The 23500-nt window shown below is 47.8% G+C and overlaps 2 protein-coding genes and 1 long non-coding RNA gene across 3 annotated transcripts in view; 1 reads left to right on the top strand and 2 right to left on the bottom strand.

The window, feature by feature from the left end:
* Positions 1-1648: 1648 nt before the first annotated feature.
* Positions 1649-17889, bottom strand: epb41l4b (erythrocyte membrane protein band 4.1 like 4B). The gene is made up of 23 exons (XM_030369947.1): positions 16922-17889; positions 15034-15138; positions 14869-14911; positions 14235-14313; positions 13851-13895; positions 12892-12944; positions 12490-12610; positions 11655-11742; positions 11373-11461; positions 11213-11282; positions 10921-11090; positions 9401-9513; positions 8492-8522; positions 7924-7957; positions 7716-7819; positions 5869-6011; positions 5284-5405; positions 4963-5076; positions 4781-4833; positions 4303-4458; positions 3826-3946; positions 3038-3174; positions 1649-2048 (listed from the first exon to the last, which is right to left on the bottom strand). The coding sequence occupies exons 1-23, from the start codon at positions 17189-17191 to the stop codon at positions 1988-1990; spliced, it is 2322 nt and encodes a 773-aa protein (XP_030225807.1). The 5' UTR covers positions 17192-17889; the 3' UTR covers positions 1649-1987.
* The window catches only part of LOC115553581 (uncharacterized), an 11272-nt gene continuing 5347 nt past the window's right edge, over positions 17576-23500 (top strand). The window contains exon 1 of the long non-coding RNA XR_003978464.1: positions 17576-17709. This is a non-coding gene — a long non-coding RNA (uncharacterized LOC115553581). The remainder of the gene's footprint in view (positions 17710-23500) is intronic.
* Positions 18046-23500, bottom strand: part of ptpn3 (protein tyrosine phosphatase non-receptor type 3) — a 21221-nt gene continuing 15766 nt past the window's right edge. The window contains exons 19-26 of the mRNA XM_030369946.1: positions 23469-23500; positions 22960-23050; positions 22561-22622; positions 22260-22406; positions 21290-21418; positions 20155-20300; positions 19877-20012; positions 18046-19254 (exon numbers count right to left, since the gene is read on the bottom strand). The exon at positions 23469-23500 is cut by the window's right edge and continues 144 nt beyond it. Coding sequence (XP_030225806.1) covers positions 19180-19254; positions 19877-20012; positions 20155-20300; positions 21290-21418; positions 22260-22406; positions 22561-22622; positions 22960-23050; positions 23469-23500 — 818 coding nt within the window. The 3' untranslated portion in view covers positions 18046-19179. The remainder of the gene's footprint in view (positions 19255-19876; positions 20013-20154; positions 20301-21289; positions 21419-22259; positions 22407-22560; positions 22623-22959; positions 23051-23468) is intronic.

The raw sequence follows: 23500 nt of genomic DNA, 5'->3' as shown, positions 1-23500 counted from the left end.
GAGTCTGATCAACAGTTTCATGTCAGTGCATACAGTTTCATCTTTATTTGGAATTAAATTAAACAAATTACACAGTAACAGCAAATATATCAATGGATATCTATCTGTTTATAGATATATAGATGTAAAATGTATATTTTAATAGTGGTTACACTGCCCTAGTTAATGAAGTGGAAAACAAAGTTTTCAGAAAGTTGACAGAAAGTTTGGGGAAACCTGATTCTGAACATCCCACCCTTTCACAAGCAAAGAAAACAGAAATCTTTTTTGGGGGCGGATAAAATATGGACTGTGCAAAATTGTGGTGACAATCATAGTGCATCTGTTTGTCATGGCAACCTGAAATAACACCAAGTTGTAACTGTAGCTTTGTCTACATCTATTGGTGAGTGTGAGACTGCACCTCTGTGCTCCAACCTGTTACCTCATCATTCGTCCCGATGATCCAATCTCTTGTCAACAACTGATTCAGCTCTTTGAAATAGACATGTATGTCGAGTGCAATGATTGACCAGAAAGCCACCCTGAAAACACACATGCAACTGAACGACGACAACAACAAATCACACAATGTACAAGAGACGGCAGTATTGAGGCTAATGGAAACACATGCAAGATACAGTAGGCGGTGACGTAGAGAAAAACAGGGAGACCCCATGTTCAGAGGGACTGTTCACGCTGGGGGGATCCCATGTTCAGAGGGACTGGTCTCCATCATGGGTCGGAGGACTAGCTTTGGCCAAGCGCCAACCCAAATGTAAAACCTTGCATGCAGTTTTCCCTTCCACCCACACTCCTCTAAAAATAGGTGTGAATATGTCTGGAAACCAATGTGATTAGGCCCCGTTTACCTGAATGTCGCCATGGAGCCCACAGGCTCCTCTCTGTCAAGTCTGATCGTTAACCTCAATTCGGTCACTGGTTTTGTAAAATGTCTTGAAACATTGAGTTCTAAAAAAGCGAATTACGGTTCTGTTTTAATTTAGATAAACGTCATTAGTTTTTGCCTCCATACACGTCCGTTTTGAAGGTCTAAAAACCCTTGACATTCTGCAAATGGCTGGCATATACATATATACGCTACCGGTCAAAGGGTTGGGGTCACTTAGAAAGGTCCTTATTTTTTTAAGAAAAGCAGTTATTTCAATGAAGATAACATTAAATTATTCAGAAGTCTGGACATTTTTATGTGGTAAATGACTATTCTATCTGGAAACGGCAGATTTTTAATGGAATATCTACATAGGTTTACAGAGGCCCATTGCCAGTAACCATCACTCCTGTGTTCTAATGGTACATTGTTTAGCTAATCGTGTTAAACGGCTTATTGATTATTAGAATGCCCTTGAGTATTTATGCTAGCACAGCTGAAAACTGTTGAATAAAAGTGTGAGTTTTCATGGAAAACATGAAATTGACTGGGTGACCCCTGGCTTTTGAATGGTAGTGTAAATATATATACATATATATACATATATATATATATACACATACATACATACATACATACATACATACATACATACATACATACATACATACATACATATATATATATATATATATATATATATATATATATATATATATATATATATATATATATATATATATATATATAACAGATCAAATCAAAACATACATGTAAGCAAATGTAGAGCAATCTGAAAATCATCATTTGGTGAGTCTTTTAAAATCATCACAGTTCATGTGAATGCATAATACAGCATATATATAAATATCCTCTTAGAATAACTATTAAGCCAAGTACATTTGTACAAATATATAAAAACGTTTATATCATTCGCGGAATGCATTGTGCGCATGGGGCAATGACGTCATGGAGGTTAAGGGTCACGCCTCAGAGGTCAAGGGTCATGCCTCAGAGGTCAAGCGTCACGCCTCAGAGGTCAAGGTTCACGCCTCAGAGGTCGAGGGTCACACCTCATAGGTCAAGGGTCGTGCTTCAGAGGTCAAGGGTCATGCCTCAGAGCTCCGTCATGAGGAGCGCCCGCAGAATCTTCTCCCGGTCCAACCGCTCCTCTCCACTGTACACAAGAGAACCAAGATCACCCTTAAGGCATCCATTGAGTTACTAAACACACTCCACTAAGACCACCCATAAGACATCCATTGAGTTACTAAACACACTCCACTAAGACCACCCATAAGACATCCATTGAGTTACTAAACACACTCCACTAAGACCACCCATAAGACATCCATTGAGTTACTAAACACACTCCACTAAGACCACCCATAAGACATCCATTGAGTTACTAAACACACTCCACTAAGACCACCCATAAGACATCCATTGAGTTACTAAACACACTCCACTAAGACCACCCATAAGACATCCATTGAGTTACTAAACACACTCCACGAAGAGCCCCCATAAGACATCCAGTGAGTTACTTACCACACTCCACTAAGACCACCGATAAGACATCCAGTGAATTACTAAACACACTCCACTTAGACCACCCATAAGACATCCAGTGAGGTAATAAACACACTCGACCCCTCAGCCCATTCATAAATAATGTTAGCAAAGGAAAGAAACTGTTCCCAGGCCAGCACCAGAGGAGAGGGGAGAGAGGAGGGGGAGAGAGGAGGGGGGAGAGAGGAGGGGGGAGAGTAGGGGGATAGAGGAGGGTGAGGGAGAAGAGAGCAAAGAGAGGGAGAGAGGAGGGGGAGAGAGGAAAGAGGAGAGGAGAAATAGGAGGGGGAGAGAGGAGGGGGAGGGAGAAGAGAGAGGAGGGGGAGAGAGGAGGGGGAGAGAGGAGAGGGGAGAGAGGAGAGGGGAGAGAGGAGGGGGAGAGAGGAGGGGGAGAGAGGAGAGGGGAGAGAGGAGAGGGGAGAGAGGAGGGGGAGAGAGGAGAAGGGAGAGAGGAGGGGAGAGAGGAGAGGGGAGAGAGGATGGGGAAGGCGAGAGAGGAGTGAGGAGGCGGGAGAGAGGAGAGGGGAGATAGGAGGGGGAGAGAGGAAAGAGGAGAGGAGGGGGAGAGAGGAGGCGGGACAGAGGGGGGTTTACCTGTTATTATGGGCGGCAGTGTAGGGGATTAGGTGTGGGATGGAGCTGCGGAAGAACGAGGGGGACAGGTTTGGGGAGGGAGAGAGAGAGGGACAGCGGGAACTGCCAAGCTCCAATGTAGGCATCTTATTATCCACCTGTAATACACAAGCATGCACATGAACATACACACACACACACTCACAAAAACACACACACACACACACACACACACACACACACACACACACACACACACGTACACACATGCAGAGAGAGAGACACACACGTACACACACATGCATGCAAACACACACATACACATACACACATGTACATAGACACACACACAAACACACACACACACACACACACACACACACACACACACACACACACAATCTCACACACACACACACACAGAGAGAGAAAGAGAGAGACACACACACAAACACACATACACATACAGAGAGAGAGACACAGACAGACAGACAGACAGACAGACAGACAGACAGACAGACAGACAGACAGACAGACAGACAGACAGACAGACAGACAGACAGACAGACAGACAGACAGACAGACAGACAGACAGACAGACAGACAGACAGACAGACAGACACACACACACACACACACACACACACACACGCACACACGCACACACATTTTTCCATGCAAACAATGTTGCTTTTACTTAATCATACTCATGGGACTGTATTATGTTCTACAGAAGTACAATGACAACATTACAGAGAGATATAGAGGAAGAAGAGAGAGAGGGAGAGAGAGAATTTTGAGGGTGTTACCTGTGGGTATATCGGAGGCTGTATTTGTCTGTCTAATGAACTGTTGGAACCAGACTTGGTTGCACTTTCGGCCGAGATGGCTGCAAGGGCTTCTGGGAGATTATCCTCATCTTCATGGTTACTTTCAACCAACCAGATCATTAACCACAAATAAAGTCAACATTAACCCCAAGTAACACATCTAGTTATGTATGCACAAAGATGCCATGATAAAGCCCTGAATTAAAAGATCAGGAAAGCAGTTATCCACCGATCATACGGTCTAGTTGGTTAGTGTATTCCACTGTCAGTCGAAAAGGTTGTGGGTTCAATCACAAGTCCCTGCAGCCTATGAGCAAGACACATAACCTCCTAGCTGCTCCTCAGTAAAGTGTATCTGAATTCACTGTTAGTGGCTTTGGATAAAAGCCTTAATAACTAAATAGTCAAACATATAGAGATACAGTATATTGAGATCAGTGTCTTATCTCTACTTACAAGCTGAACTGCCGGACTAGTCGTTTCCTGCGGTTGGTGTTGATGTTGTAGGAGTTGGGGTGGGGTCTGTCCAGGGTCCGGCTGTAGTCTGACCAGTGGGGGTTCTTCTCTACCGTCAGACTAGATGCAGCCGAGTCTTGAGATGAGCTCTGGTATCTGAGGACACACACACGCACACACACACACACACACACACACACACACACACACACACACACACACACACACACACACACACACAGTCCCACGCACAAACACACACACATACCCCTGCACGCACACACACACACACCCAAGCACGCACACGCACAAACACACACAAACACATACACTCACGCACACAGTCCCACGCACACGCATACACACAAATTCACACACACATACACAGAAATACATAGCATACAGGCACCGATATCCACAATAATACACTTTGATACAGACATATGCACAGTACAGGTTAAATAACTAAAATACAGGCCTTTCATTGGAGGTGTCACTGGAGCCCTTCCCTCTCGGAGTGGTCGGAGGCTCCTGGTGTATCACACAGAGAGATTGAATGAAGAAAAGGTTATCTCCCAGGACCATCTTGTTAGCATGTCAGTGAAGCGCACACCTCCTGCATGCATAGAGTGGGGAGGGGCCGGGGAGAGCAGGCCTCACCCTGAACACGGCCTCCATCTGGGCCTTGAGGATGTTACACTTGAGGTGGTCAGGCAGCAGGCATGGGGTGCTAGGGGGTCGCAAGGACTTCTCAGACAGCTGCTTGTCCTCTGCCTGCAGGGGGCGAGAGGGAGAGGAGGCGGGAGATTACAAAAACGGAAATAAAAAAATAAAGATGAAACATGAAGGATTAAGAGTGTGTGTGTGTGTGTGTGTGTGTGTGTGTGTGTGTGTGTGTGTGTGTGTGTGTGTGTGTGTGTGTGTGTGTGTGTGTGTGTGTGTGTGTGTGTGTGTAAGAGGGACGGGGACGGGGGGGATGACCTTGTTGTCGATGTTGATGTGGATCGAGGGCCAGGGGCTGGAGTCGCTGTCCGTCTCCAGAGCCTTCCGGAGGGACTGAGGGACATCCACACCATCGCACAGACGAGGGGAGGCGCGGTTCCCTGACACACAAACAAACACACACACACAAATGCACGCGCGCAAACACACAAACACATGCATGCACACAGACACGCAAACACATGCACGCACACAGACAAATGCACGCACATGCACACACAGGTAGTATATTAAATAGGAAGTGCTGACTAGCATGGGAAGCCGAGCAGATGGCCTGGGTGGGGAGGTACTTCATATTAGTACAGATGATTTAGCTTCGAACTTTTCTATGTATTCACAAAAGAAAAAACATTCTTTGTAAAATAAAGGTTAATGATAAAAGTATTTCACATTTAATAAAGCCTATTTATATTGGTGTTTAGAACTGTTTATTTTTGCAGCCACGGATTTTTAAGAGCGTTTTGATTTCTAAATCATCAATATGTAACCAACAAGACAACACAAGAAGTGCTGTTGATACGGTTTACAGAGACACTACCTCGCCCGTGTGTGCGTGTACTCAACTGGTGTTGCTGTGTGTGTGGCAGAGCGTGTCCTGGCTGTGTGTGTGTCGCCGGTGGTGATGCTGGTGGATCTTCCCAGCATACGGCGCCTCGTTCTCCTCCACGCTGAACTGGTGGTCTGAGTCAGGACCGCTGAGAGGAAAACTGAAGACGGCACACGAACGCACAGTCATAACAAACTCACGCCCCCCTCCCCGCAGGCTCCTCCCCCGTCTCCATCGCTACGCGCTGAATCACACTCGTCCCTAACATGATCCCTAACCTAATTTTTTTGAGTGATAAACTATTTTACTTCCTGATCAAAGGATCCAAGATACATGTACATTCTTCTTCAGTCTTTCTAATTTCAAATTAAAACTGACAGAAATAAATAATAGAAGAAACCACACGGCTATTTTGCGCTTTAATTATTGTCGTAAGAGTGCAGGATGAATGACATCCAAATTAATTTACAGTTGTGTTCATGTTTAAGACAGGTTGACATGGCTTTAAGGCATACTGTGATTGGAGTAAACATTTCAAAGCTGAGAAGACCCTCTGGATCATACAGATAGAACCTGATGTAAACAAACGGCTGACTGCAAACGGTTACTAGATTCTGACAAAACATCTGGAGGAAGAGAAAATGAATCCTTGCACGCATGAAAACATATCGTAAAAATTGGTGATCTACACATGGTTTTTAACCTCACCTGCATAAGTTACTACTACTGATATCAGCACACAAGTGTCCTCAAGCAGACGAGAGCACATTATTTGAACATAGCCACATAGCACAAATTATCGCTTTACATTCAAGATTCCTGCATTCAATCCCAGTTTCATGACGAATTTGTGTGAATTTGGTGATTTTCCTCTATCTCGCTCAACACAAATACAAATGCCTGATGGAAACTTGCCCATTCCTATTAAAAGAATGATTTGCACCCACATATTAAAACTATTCCAGCGAGGACAAAGACAATTACACAAGCAATAAGGAAAAGGTGAAATTATAATACTTCCTATATTGGCCTCTATTTTGCCCCCCACTAAAAAACGCTTTATTTTGGAGGATGTGACACAAGAGATGTGGATGACCATGATGACAATTGATCACCACGATGATGATGATGTCCCTGCAGATGAAATCTCCATTGATTTAGAGTCCAGCAACAAAGCTTCTCTCTTTGGGGTGTTTTCTTTTGTTTTGTCTTTGGAAACAGCTGGACTCCAAGCAAGCCCAGGTCAAAGGTCAAAGTGCGGTCATGACCTTATCCCTGTAAACCACACTGATGGACCCTGGAAAGGCGCCACTGGTTCGCTCAGGCATGGCTTGGGCGCGAGATGGAGGAGGAGGATGATGAGGATGAAGATGACTATGGCCGCTCCCCTCCTCCTCCTCAAAGACGCTTTCACTTGGAGCCCTGAACATGACAGGAGATGAATGAATGAATTCTCAAACAGTCAGGCTGACAAACAGACCCAGAAGGAGACAGACAGAGAGACACTGACAGAGAGACAATAAGGCAAGCATGACAACACAAAGACAGGCAAACACAGAAACGCAGCTGGACATATGAGCCCTAGCCCGGGTGTGTGAGAGGCGGACTGCAGAGTGCTCCTGCAGCGGGCATCAGGGAGCGGGAGAGGGCAGGCGTCTCTATAAATAGATAGGTGACCTCCAGCGGCCCCATCTCCAGACCCCCATTGGACAGATGGTGGGTCAACAAAAAACTAAAACCCCAAGATATATCCATTTGCAATTTTAAATACTGCTCGGTGAAACCCTGCTTCCCCCAGGGTTATAGTATATCTGTGGGGGTGTATGAGGATTGGTGATGATGTTCCCGGAGGGGAGCCCCTTACCTGTGGGGTGGCGTGAGCCCCGAGTGCTGCAGGTAGATGGGGGGGCTGAGAGCAGGCTGGGGGGCGTTCCAGGCCTCATGACCCAAAGGAATGTTACGCTGGTACTGGAGAGAGGGGGGGGGGGGCAGATTGATTAAAAAGGTAATAAAGATGATTCATGGCACTCTTTTTTTTAATGACATCATTGCGGGCGATCGTGGCATCTTACCGGATGGATGCTTGGGTCAGGGCTAGCTTGGCAGCTAGGGGAAAAGAGAGCTATATTATCCTCACAGTTAATGGTAAATTGGCACACAACTTGATTATATAGTGGCTATCACGACGGATGGGGACCGAATGACTCACTTGACGAACAGATTTGGACCTCTCTCTGTGTGTGTGTGTGTGTGTGTGTGTGTGTGTGTGTGTGTGTGTGTGTGTGTGTGTGTGTGTGTGTGTGTGTGTGTGTGTGTGTGTGTGTGTGTGTGTGTGTGTGTGTGTGTGTGTGTGTGTGTGTGTGTGTGTGTGTGTGTGTATAATTAAAAAGGTACCAAGTGTTCTCGTAAGCAAACCCGCCAGAGACAAAAGGAATCCACCAGTCGGAAGAGATGTCTCTAACTAGCAGCTATTTGAGGAGGCTGCTCAGAGGGTGGGAAGGAGCTTCTTGGATTTCCACGAATGTAATTGTTTTATTTTTAGGAGGTAGGGGTTTAGGTTCAAACATGAAGGACCTCTAATTTAAGAGCAGTCCTCCAGTGTGTGCATGTGGAGCCGCAGGCTGGGTCAAGTGGACTCACCTGATGTGCAGTGGCTTGGCGGGGGACACGCCTGCAGACGACCCGACCCAGAGGAGTTGGAGGAAGGAGAGAAGGAGGTCATTGACATGTGAGTGTGGTCTCAATTAACTTTGGTGTTCAGAGCCTTATGAGTCAACGGCCTTGAGCCCTGAGCCCTTGGCCCTCAGCCCACAGACAGGTCTACTGTTTGAGGCCGAGTTCCCGCTCTCGCTCTGCGACCCCAGGACATGGCTGCTTGGACAATCCTTTGGGTGTCAGTGCACAGACCTCGACTCCCTGGAGTCCAAGCAGTCTACACACGACTGGAAGGCATTTTATTTATTGTTTTGTCGCACACAGCAGGAGGACCATGGCTGTCAAAAGGCCCAATGTGTGGGCCCAAAATAGCCCAGACGGCAGGGGCGGAGGGACAGCGAGAGAGCGTCCGGCCCCAGTGGTGATTCAGAGTACTACAACAACATGCTCTGCACCAGCCTTACCCCAGGCGCCTAAGCTTCAGTGTCTGCTGTAATGGCAACTATACACTACCTTCACTCAATGTACCTTCCACCACACATGAACCACACACTGCTTATTTCAGTTCATGCTCCTCGTCATGTCATGTTATGAAATATATTAGAAGGGTCAGAATGAGGTCTTAGCGATTGTCTGCAGGGGGGACAGAGTGAGAGCGGTTAAGTAGGCCACCAAACCAAACGTATGATGCTTTATGTATCATTGAATTATCCTTAGTACACATAGACAGTAAGAAACATGTTAACGTTTCATTTTAGATTGGGTTGTCGTTTAGAACCAATTTGATTTTTTTTTTTTCTAAATGTGTATCAAATATTTTTTGGTTGCATTTGAAGACTTCAAGGATCTCCCACTAATCTGTGCCAATATCCATATGGGGTGACCCTGACCGACCTTTGCCCCCCAGGGAGTGTGTTCTGGAGGGGTATCGTTTGCTGGGTCGCCTTTCAAAGGTGCTTGCCCTCCTCATTCGACTGCCATGAGTGGCCTGGTACTCCGTCTTCCCACTGAGACGGACGGACAAACAGAGAGACAGGGTGAGAGAGGAGAGAGCCAGACAAAGAGACACACATAGAATGTGAAAAGGTCAAAGCCATGCCTGTTGGAACTGAGGTGTCAACGTGACAACGGCATTAAAGCGATACCCTCATCATCATCACAGATGCACTGTACAGAGATAAGTCTCTGTTCTATATGATGATAAAGGTTTCCTCTAGAGCTAATTACCAAGGAATGCTTTTGGTCTGGTTTGCCCTTCTACAGCAATAGGTATTTTTTTTATTTATTTGTTTATTTAGCAGGGACAATGCACAACTCATTAGCAGTACCAGAGTTAGCTATAAGCTAATTTTCCTCTGAAGTCCTTGAGCAGGAAACAGAGGATAACATCTCTGTTAAAAGGGAAACCTAACACTGAAGTATAAAAACAATAACACACAATTTTACAACAGTAAAACACAACAACACAATACGAACATAAAATCACAATATTAGGACAGCACAACAACAACACCAGCAAGGACATCACAACATTAAGACAACAGTCTATGCATGATGGATACATGCTTGGATCAATTTCAGCCATTATTTCATCTTACATTTAAAACCAGCAAAGGTGTTCCACTCTCTTATCTCGCTTGGTACTGAGTTCCAAGACTTTGTGTCTCTAACTGAAAAAACAGACATGCCAAACTCAGTGGATCTGTGCTGTACTACACATTCCCCTCTGTTGGACATTCTAGTTCTCCTTCCATTGTCTGAGGGGTATGAACCCCTCTTCTCATGTTGAATAAGACTATGTACTAATGGCTGTTACCATAGCAACTGATGTCCTGTAGAACGCCCCAAAATAAATAACACTGCCACAACCTAATGGTATTTTTTTGATACTTGGTGTTGATTTACAGTATTGCCAAAATCAAACGTAGACACTGAACAGTTAACAACCATGCAATACATCAGGCCACGGCTTGCATGTGGTCTAGATAGAGGTGCTATCTATGCATGTCTATTGATTGACACACAAGGCTGATTTGAGAATGTGCGCAGCCATGCAGCCGCCACTCACACGCGCCTTTTGACAGAGCAGGCTGCAAGGTCTGGCTTTATTCTCATCCCAGATAATAGTTTGACAAGAAAAACAAACAACATCAAGAGAACATTTCTGTCACCATAGGAACAAACCCGTGTAACCATAGATACACTGTAACCATAGCTACTTGCTCTTTGTTTTACATGGCACACAATTCCCCCTATGCACAAGAGGCACCGCAAGGCCAGATCTACCGTCTTAGCCAGCAGCTGCACCCTCCCCTCCAGTGAGACTCCCCTTCCAAGGAGGGCCGTGCTGGCCAGCGGGGCCGGGCCACTCAGGACAGGGTGGGTCTGGGAGGGGGCGTCCTCTGGGCTCTAACCTGAATCTGAAGCGCGAGCCCAGCCGTGTGAAGTCACTCTGGCTGGCCTTGCCCGTGGCTGGCTGTCGCAGCCGGAAGAAGGCGTGGCTCTCCACCGCACACTTCCACAAGTGCTTACAGTTTTTAGAGCTGTCCAACTGGAACACAAACGTGTGCTCCTGCTCCCGGCCCTAAAAACACACACACACACACACACGCACACACCAACGGCTGCAGGTCTGGGCTGAACAGGAGTGTTCTTCTATGGTGTTGCTTGCATGCAGGCGCCCCCCACTCCCCCACAGACACCTACCTGGTCGTCATCCTCCACCACCACCAGGGTGAGCCGACTCTTTTTGAAATCCAGACGGGTGATCTTGGGCCTGGGGTAGGAAGGCCACAAACACTCAGCATTCAGAGGCCATCAACACATGAATGAGGACGTTTCCATTGCACAGCAGAGAAACTGGTACCAGAAGAAAAGGCCGATCTTGCTGGAGCCCTCGAACACCAGGATGCCTGTTGGCGTGAGGCCCAGCGCGTACTCCCCTCCGTCGCGACCCTGAGGACACGACCAGGCGGCGTGTTTGAAGAACAAGACAAACAAACAGACATCACGTCAGACCTCACAGCCTCTCCTGGCAGAGAGCACACAGCACACAGAAGCTAGAGTTTACACAGAGGAGAGCAGAGACGCACTGGCACTGGTGTGGTGTGAAATCATGGTGGTGATACTGACAGACGGGAACACCAACCTTGACAAAGTGCATATCCACGCCGTATAGCTCCAGCCATTTGCATTTGTTGAGGAAGCAAATCTCAGCCTGCGACGGGCTCTTCCCTCTGGGGGGGGCACAAAAGGAGGGTTGGGTTTTTCACAATCTCCAAATGTGGTTTTCCCTCTGTGCGTGTGACAGCGCTCATGCCTTTTATTATTATCGAAACAAAAACAGACATCATAATGGCCGCTTTAATTACAAAGGAGCGGATGAGTTCAGGGATGATCACTCACAAGGAACAAAGCCCCGTGGACAACTGCCTCCCCACCCGTCTCCTCCTCCTAGGATTCAGCAGGAGGGAGGGGTCTGTGCGTGTGTTTGTGTATGCAACCCCTTGCCCACTGGATGGGGTTGGGCCTTAGCATAGGTGTGCAAGTAATTTCATCAGAAATGGTAGCCATCAGACTACAGGGGGTGGGGTTAAATACTGACTGGATTCAATCAAGACCCGTACAACGATTATCCCTATAATCCTTCACACAGGGTCAGAGAGAGAGAGAGAGAGAGAGAGGGAACAGCGGTACACCGGATGGGAGCTGTGTAGCCCGAGAACAGTAGCGGTGGAGCAGTCGTCCGCTTCCCCAACTAACTATCCCATATTTCACCAGAGCAGATGTTCATCGTGCTCCAACGATGAGAGCCATGGCACGGCCTACTCACAGGCTGCTCTCACAGAGCACCAGACTATTGTCATAATGACCGGGGGTGTCGAGCAAGGAAAAGCTAATGTCCTCAAGGTCTTTTTCTCACCAAGAGAAACACCCGACCCTAGCTCAATAGATTTCCTCCACAGATAACCACGCCCTCTCACCTCAGCTCCACCCATTTGTTGAAGATGTCCGCCTCCATGTCCTCACTCTGTTTGGGAGTAAAACGAAACTCCGACACCAGCTCGGGAGAGTGCTCCGACGGATCACAGTCTCCGAGCTCACCTGGAGAGGACACACACACACACACACACACACACACACACACACACACACACACACACACACACACACACACACACACACACACACACACACACACACACACACACACACACACGAGAAGAGGGTATGAGGAAAAGCACTAAGAGTAAAACCTGTTGTGGGGAGGGAGTGGGATGTGTCAACGGGTTATTTTCCCTTTTCAAAGCATTAACATTTCAATCCACCACCTTGCAAACACCCATTAGCTCACAACGTAGACGGAGGCAATGGAGCATACTCACTTTCTAGACAAAAGGCCCCCAACTCAACGGAGACGTCATAGGGACATTTCAACCTGGTGAAAGAAAACGACACCTCGGTGTTGAAAGGCTCTGCAAACGCACACATAAATAATCCCATAAACATCCACAAAGGCATGTTTTCCTAATTGGAAACATGCTCCTCTTATTATGCAAGTGAAAACTGTTTGGTCAGGGTGTATGTGCTTGTGTGTGTACATGGAAATACTGCACGTGTGTGCATGTGTGCGTGCGTGCGCAAGAAGTAGGGAGAGCTGCTCTTTTCCTAAAAATAAGAAGCCCTCTGCCGTCCTGATCTCGGCTTCATAATGGAGCCTGACTCAGGGGAAGAGTGGCCCAGATAAAGACTGAGCATGCGAGTCCCCATTCTCCCTGCTATGTGTGTTGGTGCGGGTGTGTGCGGGTGTGTGCAGTTGAGGGTGTGGAGGAGGCAGAGTCCAGTTTACACAAGCACCTCAAACGCGGGTGACTTGGCATAGAGAATGAGTGACTATTTAATATTACTAACCTCTGTAAATGTAAAATCAAGCTCATGATCGATATTTGTTTCTCAAGTAAATAAAGTTTAAATGAGGCTAATGCTGGTGGCCAAGATATTATACTAATGTTGATAGAGCAATCATGATGCACTAGTGGCATAAACTACATGGCCGTTTACCAGGTCAGAGAAAGAGGACAACCTTGCCCGGTGTCTGTGTGTTATTATTTAACCGGAACATTGCCTATTGCTCCTATTCTTATTTGTGTGTGCGTGTTTGTTCGGTGTGTGTGTGTTTGTGTGTGTGTGTGTGTGTGTGTGTGTGTGTGTGTGTGTGTGTGTGTGTGTGTGTGTGTGTGTGTGTGTGTGTGTGTGTGTGTGTGTGTGTGTGTGTGTGTGTGTTTTCACAAACACACGCACACACGTGCGTGCGTGACAAATGGACATGTCAAAGACCGCTTACTTGCCAGACAGGATGTCTTGTCGCAGCTGCAGCACAAACAGATACCTGAGAGAGAGAAGGAGAGGTCACACAGATGAATGAGAGACCCAGGCTAATAAATAGATTGAGGCATCAGTAGCTTTTCTTCCCAATCATAAAGAAACACAAAAGACCTTACTTATCCGCTGTGTGGCCGTCTGGCCTTGATTACGAGTCGCACAGCGGAACTGGCTAATTAGCTCTGCTGCCCATTGGACCTTCTTTAATGAGCTGGGGTGAACCCGTGTGTGTGTGTGTGTGTGTGTGTGTGTGTGTGTGTGTGTGTGTGTGTGTGTGTGTGTGTGTGTGTGTGTGTGTGTGTGTGTGTGTGTGTGTGTGTGTGTGTGTTGGTTCGTGTCTGGTTACCTGGTGAATTCCTCATGCAGGTTATTTGGCTCTGAAGAGTAAAACTTAACTCTGAAGAAGAGTCTGTACGGAGGGCCGTCTAGAGAGTAGAAATGTAAAGCGTTACCCGAGACATAACATACACAAGTGAGTAGGACGAACGTGACAATGAGCCCAGAATAACAAGTACATTAACTGAATTGTAACTTAACAATGGCAGGGCTACACAAAGACATAAGGACTGCGGTGTACCACTACTTTGTGCGTCCTGCCTCCATGTTATGCACTGCCTTTTTACGAGTCAGTAAAATACATACTTGGCTCGTGATCGCGTTTGGTGTGAACGCATCTTTATTGTGTGTGGAACTATGCCTGCCACGTACCTACCGAGCTTATTACACGTAGAAGAAGGATTCAGCCTGAAGCCATTCATCCTGCAGTCAGCAGCCCAAAGCCAACAAGGCAAATATGGCCAGGGCAGCTAATGCTCATGCTAATCACCGTGTCAACATTTGATAATAATAAGCCACCTGCTAACAACGCACCTGCCTCACATGTGCAAATGTAAAATAATGTGTGTGTGTGTGTGTGTGTGTGTGTGTGTGTGTGTGTGTGTGTGTGTGTGCGTGTACGTGCGTGCGTGCGTGCGTCTCACCTCGTATCTGTTTCTTTATGAGTTTGGACATATCTAGCCAGTGCTGAAAGAACAGAGATGAAAGAGAGTGAGTGAAATAGATGACTAGCTCTATCTCGAAGCTAAAGCGTGAAACGTTTAAGTGCTGGACTCATTATGCCGATATGCAAACACGTTGTCACTCACTGAAACCTGCTCAGAGTCCATGTACTGCAGCCCAAAGTAGTCGGCCTCCACCAGGTCCAAATGATATATGATCTGGTCAAACAGCTCCTGGCCCTTTGACTTGCTCTGCAACAAAAGAACCAGGGAGGTGGGCTGGGTCTGCTGCTACTACAACGTGTGGGTGTGTGCGTGTGCATGTGTGTGTGTGTGTACATGACTGCTGCATCTGGGTCAAAGTGAAAGGGACAAGGCCGGTCTCCTGAGGGACAGACCCTCATTCAGGCCATTTGAAATACACACACACCTCGATAACTTTCCTTCAGCAACGATGTGTTCTAACCTATATCCATGTAGACCGAATGACACACTAGGGTCTGTGAATGCATGTGCGTGGTAGCAGGGTGTGTGTGTGGGGGTTGGAGTGCCAGAGAGGTGGCAGCCTTGTACTTTGACTTGTGATTAAGAGGGGTGGCTGCTTCTAGCCTACTGTCCTGATCAAAATACACAGCCCTGGTCATCTGACCTAAACAGGGCAGAGCCAAAGCCACAGACACAAACGTCGGACCCGTCAAGGTTCACATCATGGAGATTATACGCATTATATATATATATATATATATATATATATATATATATATATATATATATAAATAAGATTGAACATATCCCGACTTTATCTTTTCAAATTATCAACTTCATTATTTATTTTCCGATCTTGTTTTCTTGTTTTTGCCTGGCCAGGTGACAGCTGTTCATAGGCCAGTTCTGCACCAATCCGTGCACCTGTTCACTCCCCTCCCCGTGGGAACACCAGCGCTGACATGAGCCGACTTGCCCGGCACACCTGGGCCCGGTGTGGCAGTTTGACAGCCCTTTGTCGCTTCTCAATTGTTTGTCTCAACTGTAATGTCTACTAGGGACACCATGCCTATTATTCTCCCTCTCTGTGCGACACATACACAAACAGACACACACACACACACACACACACACACACACACACACACACACACACACACACACACACACACACACACACACACACACACACAGACACACACACACACACACACACACACACACACACACTTTTTCCTTTAGCCCCGTCCCCCTGGCCACCGCCTGCGCACGAGGTGACACATAGAACTGTGACACATATGACCTTCAGAATTAACACATATATCTTATGGAGCTTGTTCGCTCACCCGCATACATTCACTCATTCAGACCACCCACCCAGCCATCCACCCGCCCCGTCACACACCGAGAGAGCACTCAGTGGATGACACAAAGCCCCCCCCACACACGCACACACACACACACACTCTGATAAATCAGATGTGGGAGTCAGGGAATAGAGGTGCGGAGAGATTAACGACAGGGAACATACAGAGAGGAGAGGAGTGGAAAGTAGCATAGGTGGAAGGAGGGGAGGATGAAGAGAGACTGTAGAGGAGTACAATGCTGGGTGGGAGGGTGGGAGGGAGGGAAACGAGAGGACAGGAGAGGAAGAGATGTAAAACAGATAGGTAGAGGATGGCACAAGGAAGTACGATAGGGACTGTGGCTGTAGTAGCACAGAGATGTTATGACAGCAGGCAGGGTAAACAGGAAGGAGGTGTTGGTAAGGAGGAAAAATCAAAAGACTGAAAATAACAACGGAGGAAGAGCTTCAGGTGAGGTTCGCTGATCTCCCTGTTAAAACGAGGAAGAGATACAATGAAGCGGTTCATCACAACGTCCAGATGAGCTGCGCCTTTCTCTGAACCACTATCCAACCAGTACACAATACAACTTTTTATACCTGTTCCGCTAGAACAGCGTCGTCCTGCACAACAAGCTGTCAGTTTATGTGACCCGTATGCCAATGTAATCACTTTAATAACACCGGATGGGCCGATGCACTCACGGGCAAATCCACATTGACGTCCGAGCCATCCAGTAGTAAAACGCGACAGGTGATGGTGGTCCTGGCCGTGCCCGTCGCGGGGATGTGGACGGCCGCTCCCCCGGTCACCACCGCCGGGGCATGGACGACCTGCTGTTGATGGGCGAGCAGCAGGGGGTTCCCGGTGGACCCTCTCCCGCCTCCTCCACCACCGAGACCGTCCGCCTCGTCCTGGTCGGTCGCCTGAAACCGTCTCCGTCGGTTAAACGTTCGGCGCAGAAAGCCCATCATCTTTGGGATCCACCACTGGTAGGGGTCTGTCCTTGTCGGTCGGTAGTGGCGGCTGAGCGCACCGGAACACCGCGCGGAGTGGGTTCGGAGAACCGGGGTCCTGTGCTGCCACCTTCGCAGTGCAGGAAAAGTAAAAAAAATAAATAAAAAAAAGGCACTCTTCGGGCTGCCGATCAATCCTTAAATCTGGACGTCGGCAGCGGGCTGGTCGTCTACTTAGACCGCATACCAATCCGAACTATCCGATGCGTCGCGGTGCCAACTAGTTGATTCCCGACCGTGCATCGAGCCTCCACCAGGCAGGAGTCGCTGGCGGAAATGAAAGCCCTTTGCACCTGCCGCTGTGCAAACTTGCTTGTGCTGAGGCTGAAAGCCCACCGAAATCCCGTCCGGCCGCTCCGCAGTGGGGACCCCGGTGTCACATCGTCCGAGAGGGAGGTCGGTGTGTGTGTGTGTGTGTGTGTGTGTGTGTGTGTGTGTGTGTGTGTGTGTGTGTGAGAGTGAGTGTGTGTGTGTGTGTGAACCCGAATAAAAGATAACACACCGCTTGATGGATCTCGGGGCTGGTTGTTGTTGTTTAATGATGAGCACCGGGGAGGGAGGCTTCTGATCTACCTCTGAGGTAAAAGTTAACCAGCGAAACTGGACCGACAGCATGCTCTGCGCCTGCGTAAAAACACAGAGCTGAACAAACTTTCTTTCCCCTATGTTGCCAGCAGATCCAGCAGTGTGGTAACAGACTAGCGCCACCTATCTGTCAGTCCACCACTTGACAAAATGAGGAAATTAAATCTATTATGGGTGGTCATGCACAATAGGCGGTTAATGGGATACAATACAAATAACAATACATACGCCTGTTCGTGTTTATTATTAGATGATAAGAATAATAGCTATAAAAAGACAGGGCAACAGGCCGCATAATACTGTAGGTCATTTGTTTGCACATTATGGCACAGACATTCAGGAGTCAGATCATATCATGAATGTGATTAAATAGGATTAAATCCCACAGGAATCACACTTGTGTTTAGATTAGCTACCACACAATATGTTGTGTGGTAGGCCAGCATGTGAATGATTTTTTTTACCAGGATGTGCCCTCTCCTGTGTGCTTAACTTAACTAAAAATAATATCACCAGACACAACAAAGTGGAGTACAAAAAGGATTAAAAGTGTATATTTACAAAATCATCATCATTACAGTCATTCTTTCCAGGTAGCCCTGCGTCCTCACAGTGCAGCATTCAACACAGTCTACATCATAAAGTGTTCATCCTGACACCATGAAAAACCAGGTTAGCATCGACTTTTCTGCCCACCAGAAGTCAGAGGCATCAATAGAAATCAATGTATTTATTCCCTGTGTCAATAATTTAATTGAGGTGGTGATCCTTGGGGTGGGGGAGGGCGGTCTTCCTTGTGCTGCCGCCACCCAAAGATACAAAAGTTGATAAGGGTCACATAGTTTATGAAGACACCAATAAAGCGCTAGAAATGTCCACGGGATCAGGCAACTAAGGCACTGTTCTATGGGAGCAGCAGTCTGGTGTTTAGCTGGGCGTTGCTATAGTAATAAGTACCGTTCGCTTCAGTACCGCTGTCATTCTCACCCGGCAGGGAACAGAATCTCTCCATTTCTTTCACCATTCTCCTTATTTAACGACGGCCATCTTTGTTCCATCTTGGTATTTAAATGCTCGATGCTTTAGGGAACTGATTGCAGAATTGTCCGCTGAAGGTGACATAATGACATAATGCTTATGTCCTGTGTGCTCAACCTAGACCATGCAGCTCAATTACAAATATTCTCTGAGTCTAGCCAGACTCATACCAGTCCAAAGTTTGGCAAAATGTTGGGGACATCATTCAGTAGCAGGAGGGACCCTCACTCTTCTTGGTGGAAGGTAGCTATTGTTGGAATGAAGTTAGGCTGGTGTGCGTGTACATGTGTCCTGCTTTGGATGGCTAGCAGTAGTGAGGTAAGCTATGGGGTTGAAGATCTTTTCTGTCTCTCTTTGTAGACTCGTAGTATGGCCTCGCACACAAACTGGAACTGACACTGAAACACAGAGACATGAGCTGTTGGACACTGGTAATAGCCAGTGCTATTAGTTACTGGTAAAATGTACTGGTATTAGTAACTGATAAGGGTTATTGGTATTAGTAAGTTGTTTAACTATAAATAATTGTGCGTTCAGAAGGAGAATTGTTTGTGTTATCTGCTTCCATTGACTTGGAAAGTTAACTCTCCAAGTCAATGGAAGCAGATAACACAACCAATTCTCCTTCCGAACGCACAATTATTTATAGTTAAACAACCTACAGTAGCGACAGTTACAGTAGCAACTCAAAAAGCATCACACAGATAATCACAGCGCCAAAAATAGTGCCAAATTAATCATGTTCCTGTTATTTCTTATTTGCTTTTTAGGGAGCGAATTGTTACATCTAGCCAAGGGCTTCAGACGGAAACTAGCCTTCTGGCTAGATGTAGACAAACAGAAATCTTGTTGTGTTGTTACTGGCCCTTATTCATAACCCATTGAAAAACTTAAAGGTATCCAATCATTTATGTTCCCCTCGTTACTCTAACAGTTTCCTCTTAAAACCAAAGGGCGGCAGTGAGCCACCAGAGCGCGTAGCTCCCGTTAGAGCGTCCGACCGCTAGTCAGTGTCAGTACCGTGGTCTGGACCATCATAGCCCGCTGGTCCCTGAGGGCTCGGACCACGTCCAGGGGGTACAAGGGCCGACCCTCCTCCAGGAGCGCCAGCGCTGTCTCCATGGTGATCAACACACCTGTTCGCCCAATCCCGGCGCTGGAATTACACCCCCCAGCCGGTAAGGGTAAAGTCCATGTGTGCATAAGGTGCTTATGTAACCAGCGTAATGTGTGTGTGTGTGTATGTGGGACTGAGAGTGTATCTGTGTGTGTGGGACTGATGGTGTTTGTGTGGTCACCTGCAGTGCACCATAAGTGTCTCCTGGCCTTTCCTCCGGTCGCGGACACAGTTGACAAACTGCAGGAAGTCAGAGGGGTCGTCCGGAACGCCGTGGTCCGGCCACGCCACGTACTGGAGGTGTGTGACCGCGCGCTCCTCCCCCCGCTACACACACACACACACACACACACACACACACACACACACACACACACACACACACACACACACACACACACACACACAGGTCAGTATAGTGCTGAAGGAGGAACAAGTGTCTGATCTCTAGGAGGAGGACGAGGAGGGAAGGCCTGGGGGAGGATGGGGGTGAGTGTCGTCTACGATGGGCTTGCGGCCGGCGACTTCATGCCGGGATTAACTCTCTGCCAGAGAGGCAGATGGACCTTCCCAGCAGTGTGTGTGTGTGTGTGTGTGTGTGTGTGTGTGTGTGTGTGTGTGTGTGTGTGTGTGTGTGTGTGTGTGTGTGTGTGTGTGTGTGTGTGTGTGTGTGTGTGTGTGTGTGTGTGTACACTGAATGACTACTTGGGCATTGGGTCTCCTTACCTTTTCACCATGGCAGGTCATCTACAAATATAATATTGTATAAAACTGTAATTGATATTTACTAAACAAATGTCTGCCCCTTACAGGCACCCAGAAAAAACAAAATACAACATGATGTTGTTGTGTTACCTAACCATACCCTTTCCGACGACACACACAAAACGCACACATACACACTAACAACCAAATGCCTGGTGGCCGACCATCCACCCAGGCAGGTAGTGACTGTATGATATTGGCAGGGGGCTTGTGTGTGTGTGGTTATTGCCTGTGGTCAGTCCTCTGATGTGACATATGGCATGAGCACGATACATGGACCCAACGCTGAAATCATCAACGGAAATAGACTCTGCATGGCTCGCTGTATAACGCATTACCATGGATGTGTGCGTGTGTATGTGTATGTGTATGTATGTATGTTTGTGTGGGTGGATGGATGTACATGTGTAGGGTTAGGGTTATGTATGTGTGTAGGTGTGTGTGTTTGCCTGTGTGTTTGTGTGTGTGTGTGTGTGTGTGTGTGTGTGTGTGTGTGTGTGTGTGTGTGTGTGTGTGTGTGTGTGTGTGTGTGTGTGTGTGTGTTACTGTACCTGCGTGTGCGTCAGGGTGAAGCAGCGGGTGACGTAGGCGAGGGTGCACTCCTCCGAGTGGCAGCTCACCCTCAGGCAGCCATACTCCTTCACCTCCGCCGGATGCGGCCAGTACTGGTGGCACTTGGTCTGCCGGGGCGCATGACATCATCACTTAATTACATTACTCTCCCACATGAATCATCCATCAAGCACGGGGGGGGGGATACACAATGTCACTCCTACCTGGGCCGCATTATGTCTGACTAAGATTGAAATTCAGATGCAGAGCACACCAAGAGAGAAATGAGCTTAGAGAGACTCAAGGACAACGCGCCAAACAACTGTGTACTGCTTGAGTGTGAGTGTGAGTGTGTGTGTGTGTGTGTGCGTGTGCGTGTCTTTGTGTGTGTGTGTGTAGGAGGAGTGTTCAGGCCACTTGAAGCATACGAGGGAAAAGGATCAATTAATGAGAAGGGCCGGTTACCAAGCAACAGGTACGCTGAGGAACGGACAGCTCCATTCAGTGTTGGTATGACAGAGCTGTTGCTTCTGCTGCTGCCGCCCCACACTCCGAGGGCTGTATCGCTCCGCTCTCAGAGAATGTACCTCATTGGCATCCAGCACACACACGCTCTGCCGTAGAGCTCGGCCCGCTGGCCTGTGAAATCTCTAATTACCCTCTCCTGCTCCCTATTGATCCCTTGTATCCTTGTTTCTTTGTGTAAGAAGAATAAAACCCCACACACACTCATGTGTGCGATGTAATTATAGCAATCACAAATCAAATCAACTCAAATAAACCAATTACAACAGCATGACACGATGCTGATGTGATGGTGTTGTTTTGATTAGCACAACGATCAAGCATGCCCAACTCTCTGTGTGTGTGTGTGTGTGTGTGTGTGTGTGTGTGTGTGTGTGTGTGTGTGTGTGTGTGTGTGTGTGTGTGTGTGTGTGTGTGTGTGTGATGATCCTGAGTTGTACTGACCCGTCCCCTCTCGGTGAGTGTGGTGAGCATGATGATGGTGTGTGTCTGCTGCTCCCACACACACTGCCAGAAGTGTGTACATGTGTGGGGCAGGGGACCCTGCGCTGCAATGTAACGTAAACACATGCCGGACGACGGGGGGGCCACCTGAGGACACACACACACACACTGTATTTAACCATTTTGCAGATGCTTTTTCCAAAGCAACTTACAAACACGCACACACTACACATTGTGAGTGAATGTGTAACCCTAGATGGAGACCGGATACAAGGTTCTCTGTGAAAGCAGGAGCACGTACTGTGATGTGGCTGGCGTTGATGTAGTCTTCCTGGTCCTGCAGAACCACCCTGGAAACGTCGTCTGGGGAAGGAGAACGCGAGGAATACAAACTGACTCCGTTGTCGAGGCAACCGTTGGGGCCGGTGAGTTACTTTCACGAGGCTTCTTACCAGCCAAAAGCTAACATGCCAAGGTTAGACAAGGTAGCAGCATGGAGGGGGAGAGGGGAGGAGAGGATAGGAGAGAGGAGAGAGGAGGGAAGACGGAGAGGAGATGAGAGGAGAGGAGGGAAGAGGAGAGGAGAGGAGAGAGGGGAGGAGAGAGAAGAAGAGAGGAGAGGGGAGAAGAGGGTAAGGAGGGGGGGGGGGGGGGACCTAGAGAGGAGAGGAGTGCAGGAGGACGTGCTGGTAGAACTCACATGGCAGAACGTCCTTGTAGCGGTTCTTCTCCATGTTCTCCGGTAGGCGAGAACAGCCCAGCAGGAGGCCAGGCTTCCTCCTGTACAGGTTCTGGAAGGCAGAGAGAGAGAGGGGGAGGAACATGTTGAGACCCAGGACAGATAGAACACACACACACACACACACACACACACACACACACACACACACACACACACACACACACACACACACACACACACACACACACACACACACACACACACACACACACACACACACACACACACGGGACAGGTCCTCCTAGTTTTTCAGCCAACGACTCCACAGATTAAGGGCACCATCCCAAAATAAGAGTGAGTAGCACACGTATAATCCTGCATCAAGTATTACGACAAATGTGGGAATTTCTGTGCGTGTACAGGCATCTGCGTTCGTGCGTGCGTGCGTGCGTGCGTGCGTGCGTGCGTGCGTGCGTGCGTGCGTGCGTGCGTGCGTACGCGTAGGTCTGCTATTCTGGGCCTACTACCTCAAAGTGGAAGGAGAGAGTGCCTGACTGCA

The sequence above is a fragment of the Gadus morhua genome, chromosome 11, assembly GCF_902167405.1.
Source record: "Gadus morhua chromosome 11, gadMor3.0, whole genome shotgun sequence".
In the NCBI taxonomy this organism is placed as follows: domain Eukaryota; kingdom Metazoa; phylum Chordata; class Actinopteri; order Gadiformes; family Gadidae; genus Gadus; species Gadus morhua.
Note: the sequence above shows the minus strand (reverse complement) of the source record. Positions and strands in the feature narration are given on the sequence as shown.

Bases quoted from the DNA above. Each gene is read 5' to 3' on its own strand.
- epb41l4b (XM_030369947.1), bottom strand. From the start codon at position 17,191: ATGATGGGCTTTCTGCGCCGAACGTTTAACCGACGGAGACGGTTTCAG. The intron at 11,283-11,372 runs GTACCAGTTTCT...TTCCTACCCCAG, and splicing joins AAGATCGGCCTTTTCTTCTG to GCCCAAGATCACCCGTCTGG. The intron at 7,820-7,923 runs GTAAGATGCCAC...CCCTCTCTCCAG, and splicing joins CTGACCCAAGCATCCATCCG to TACCAGCGTAACATTCCTTT.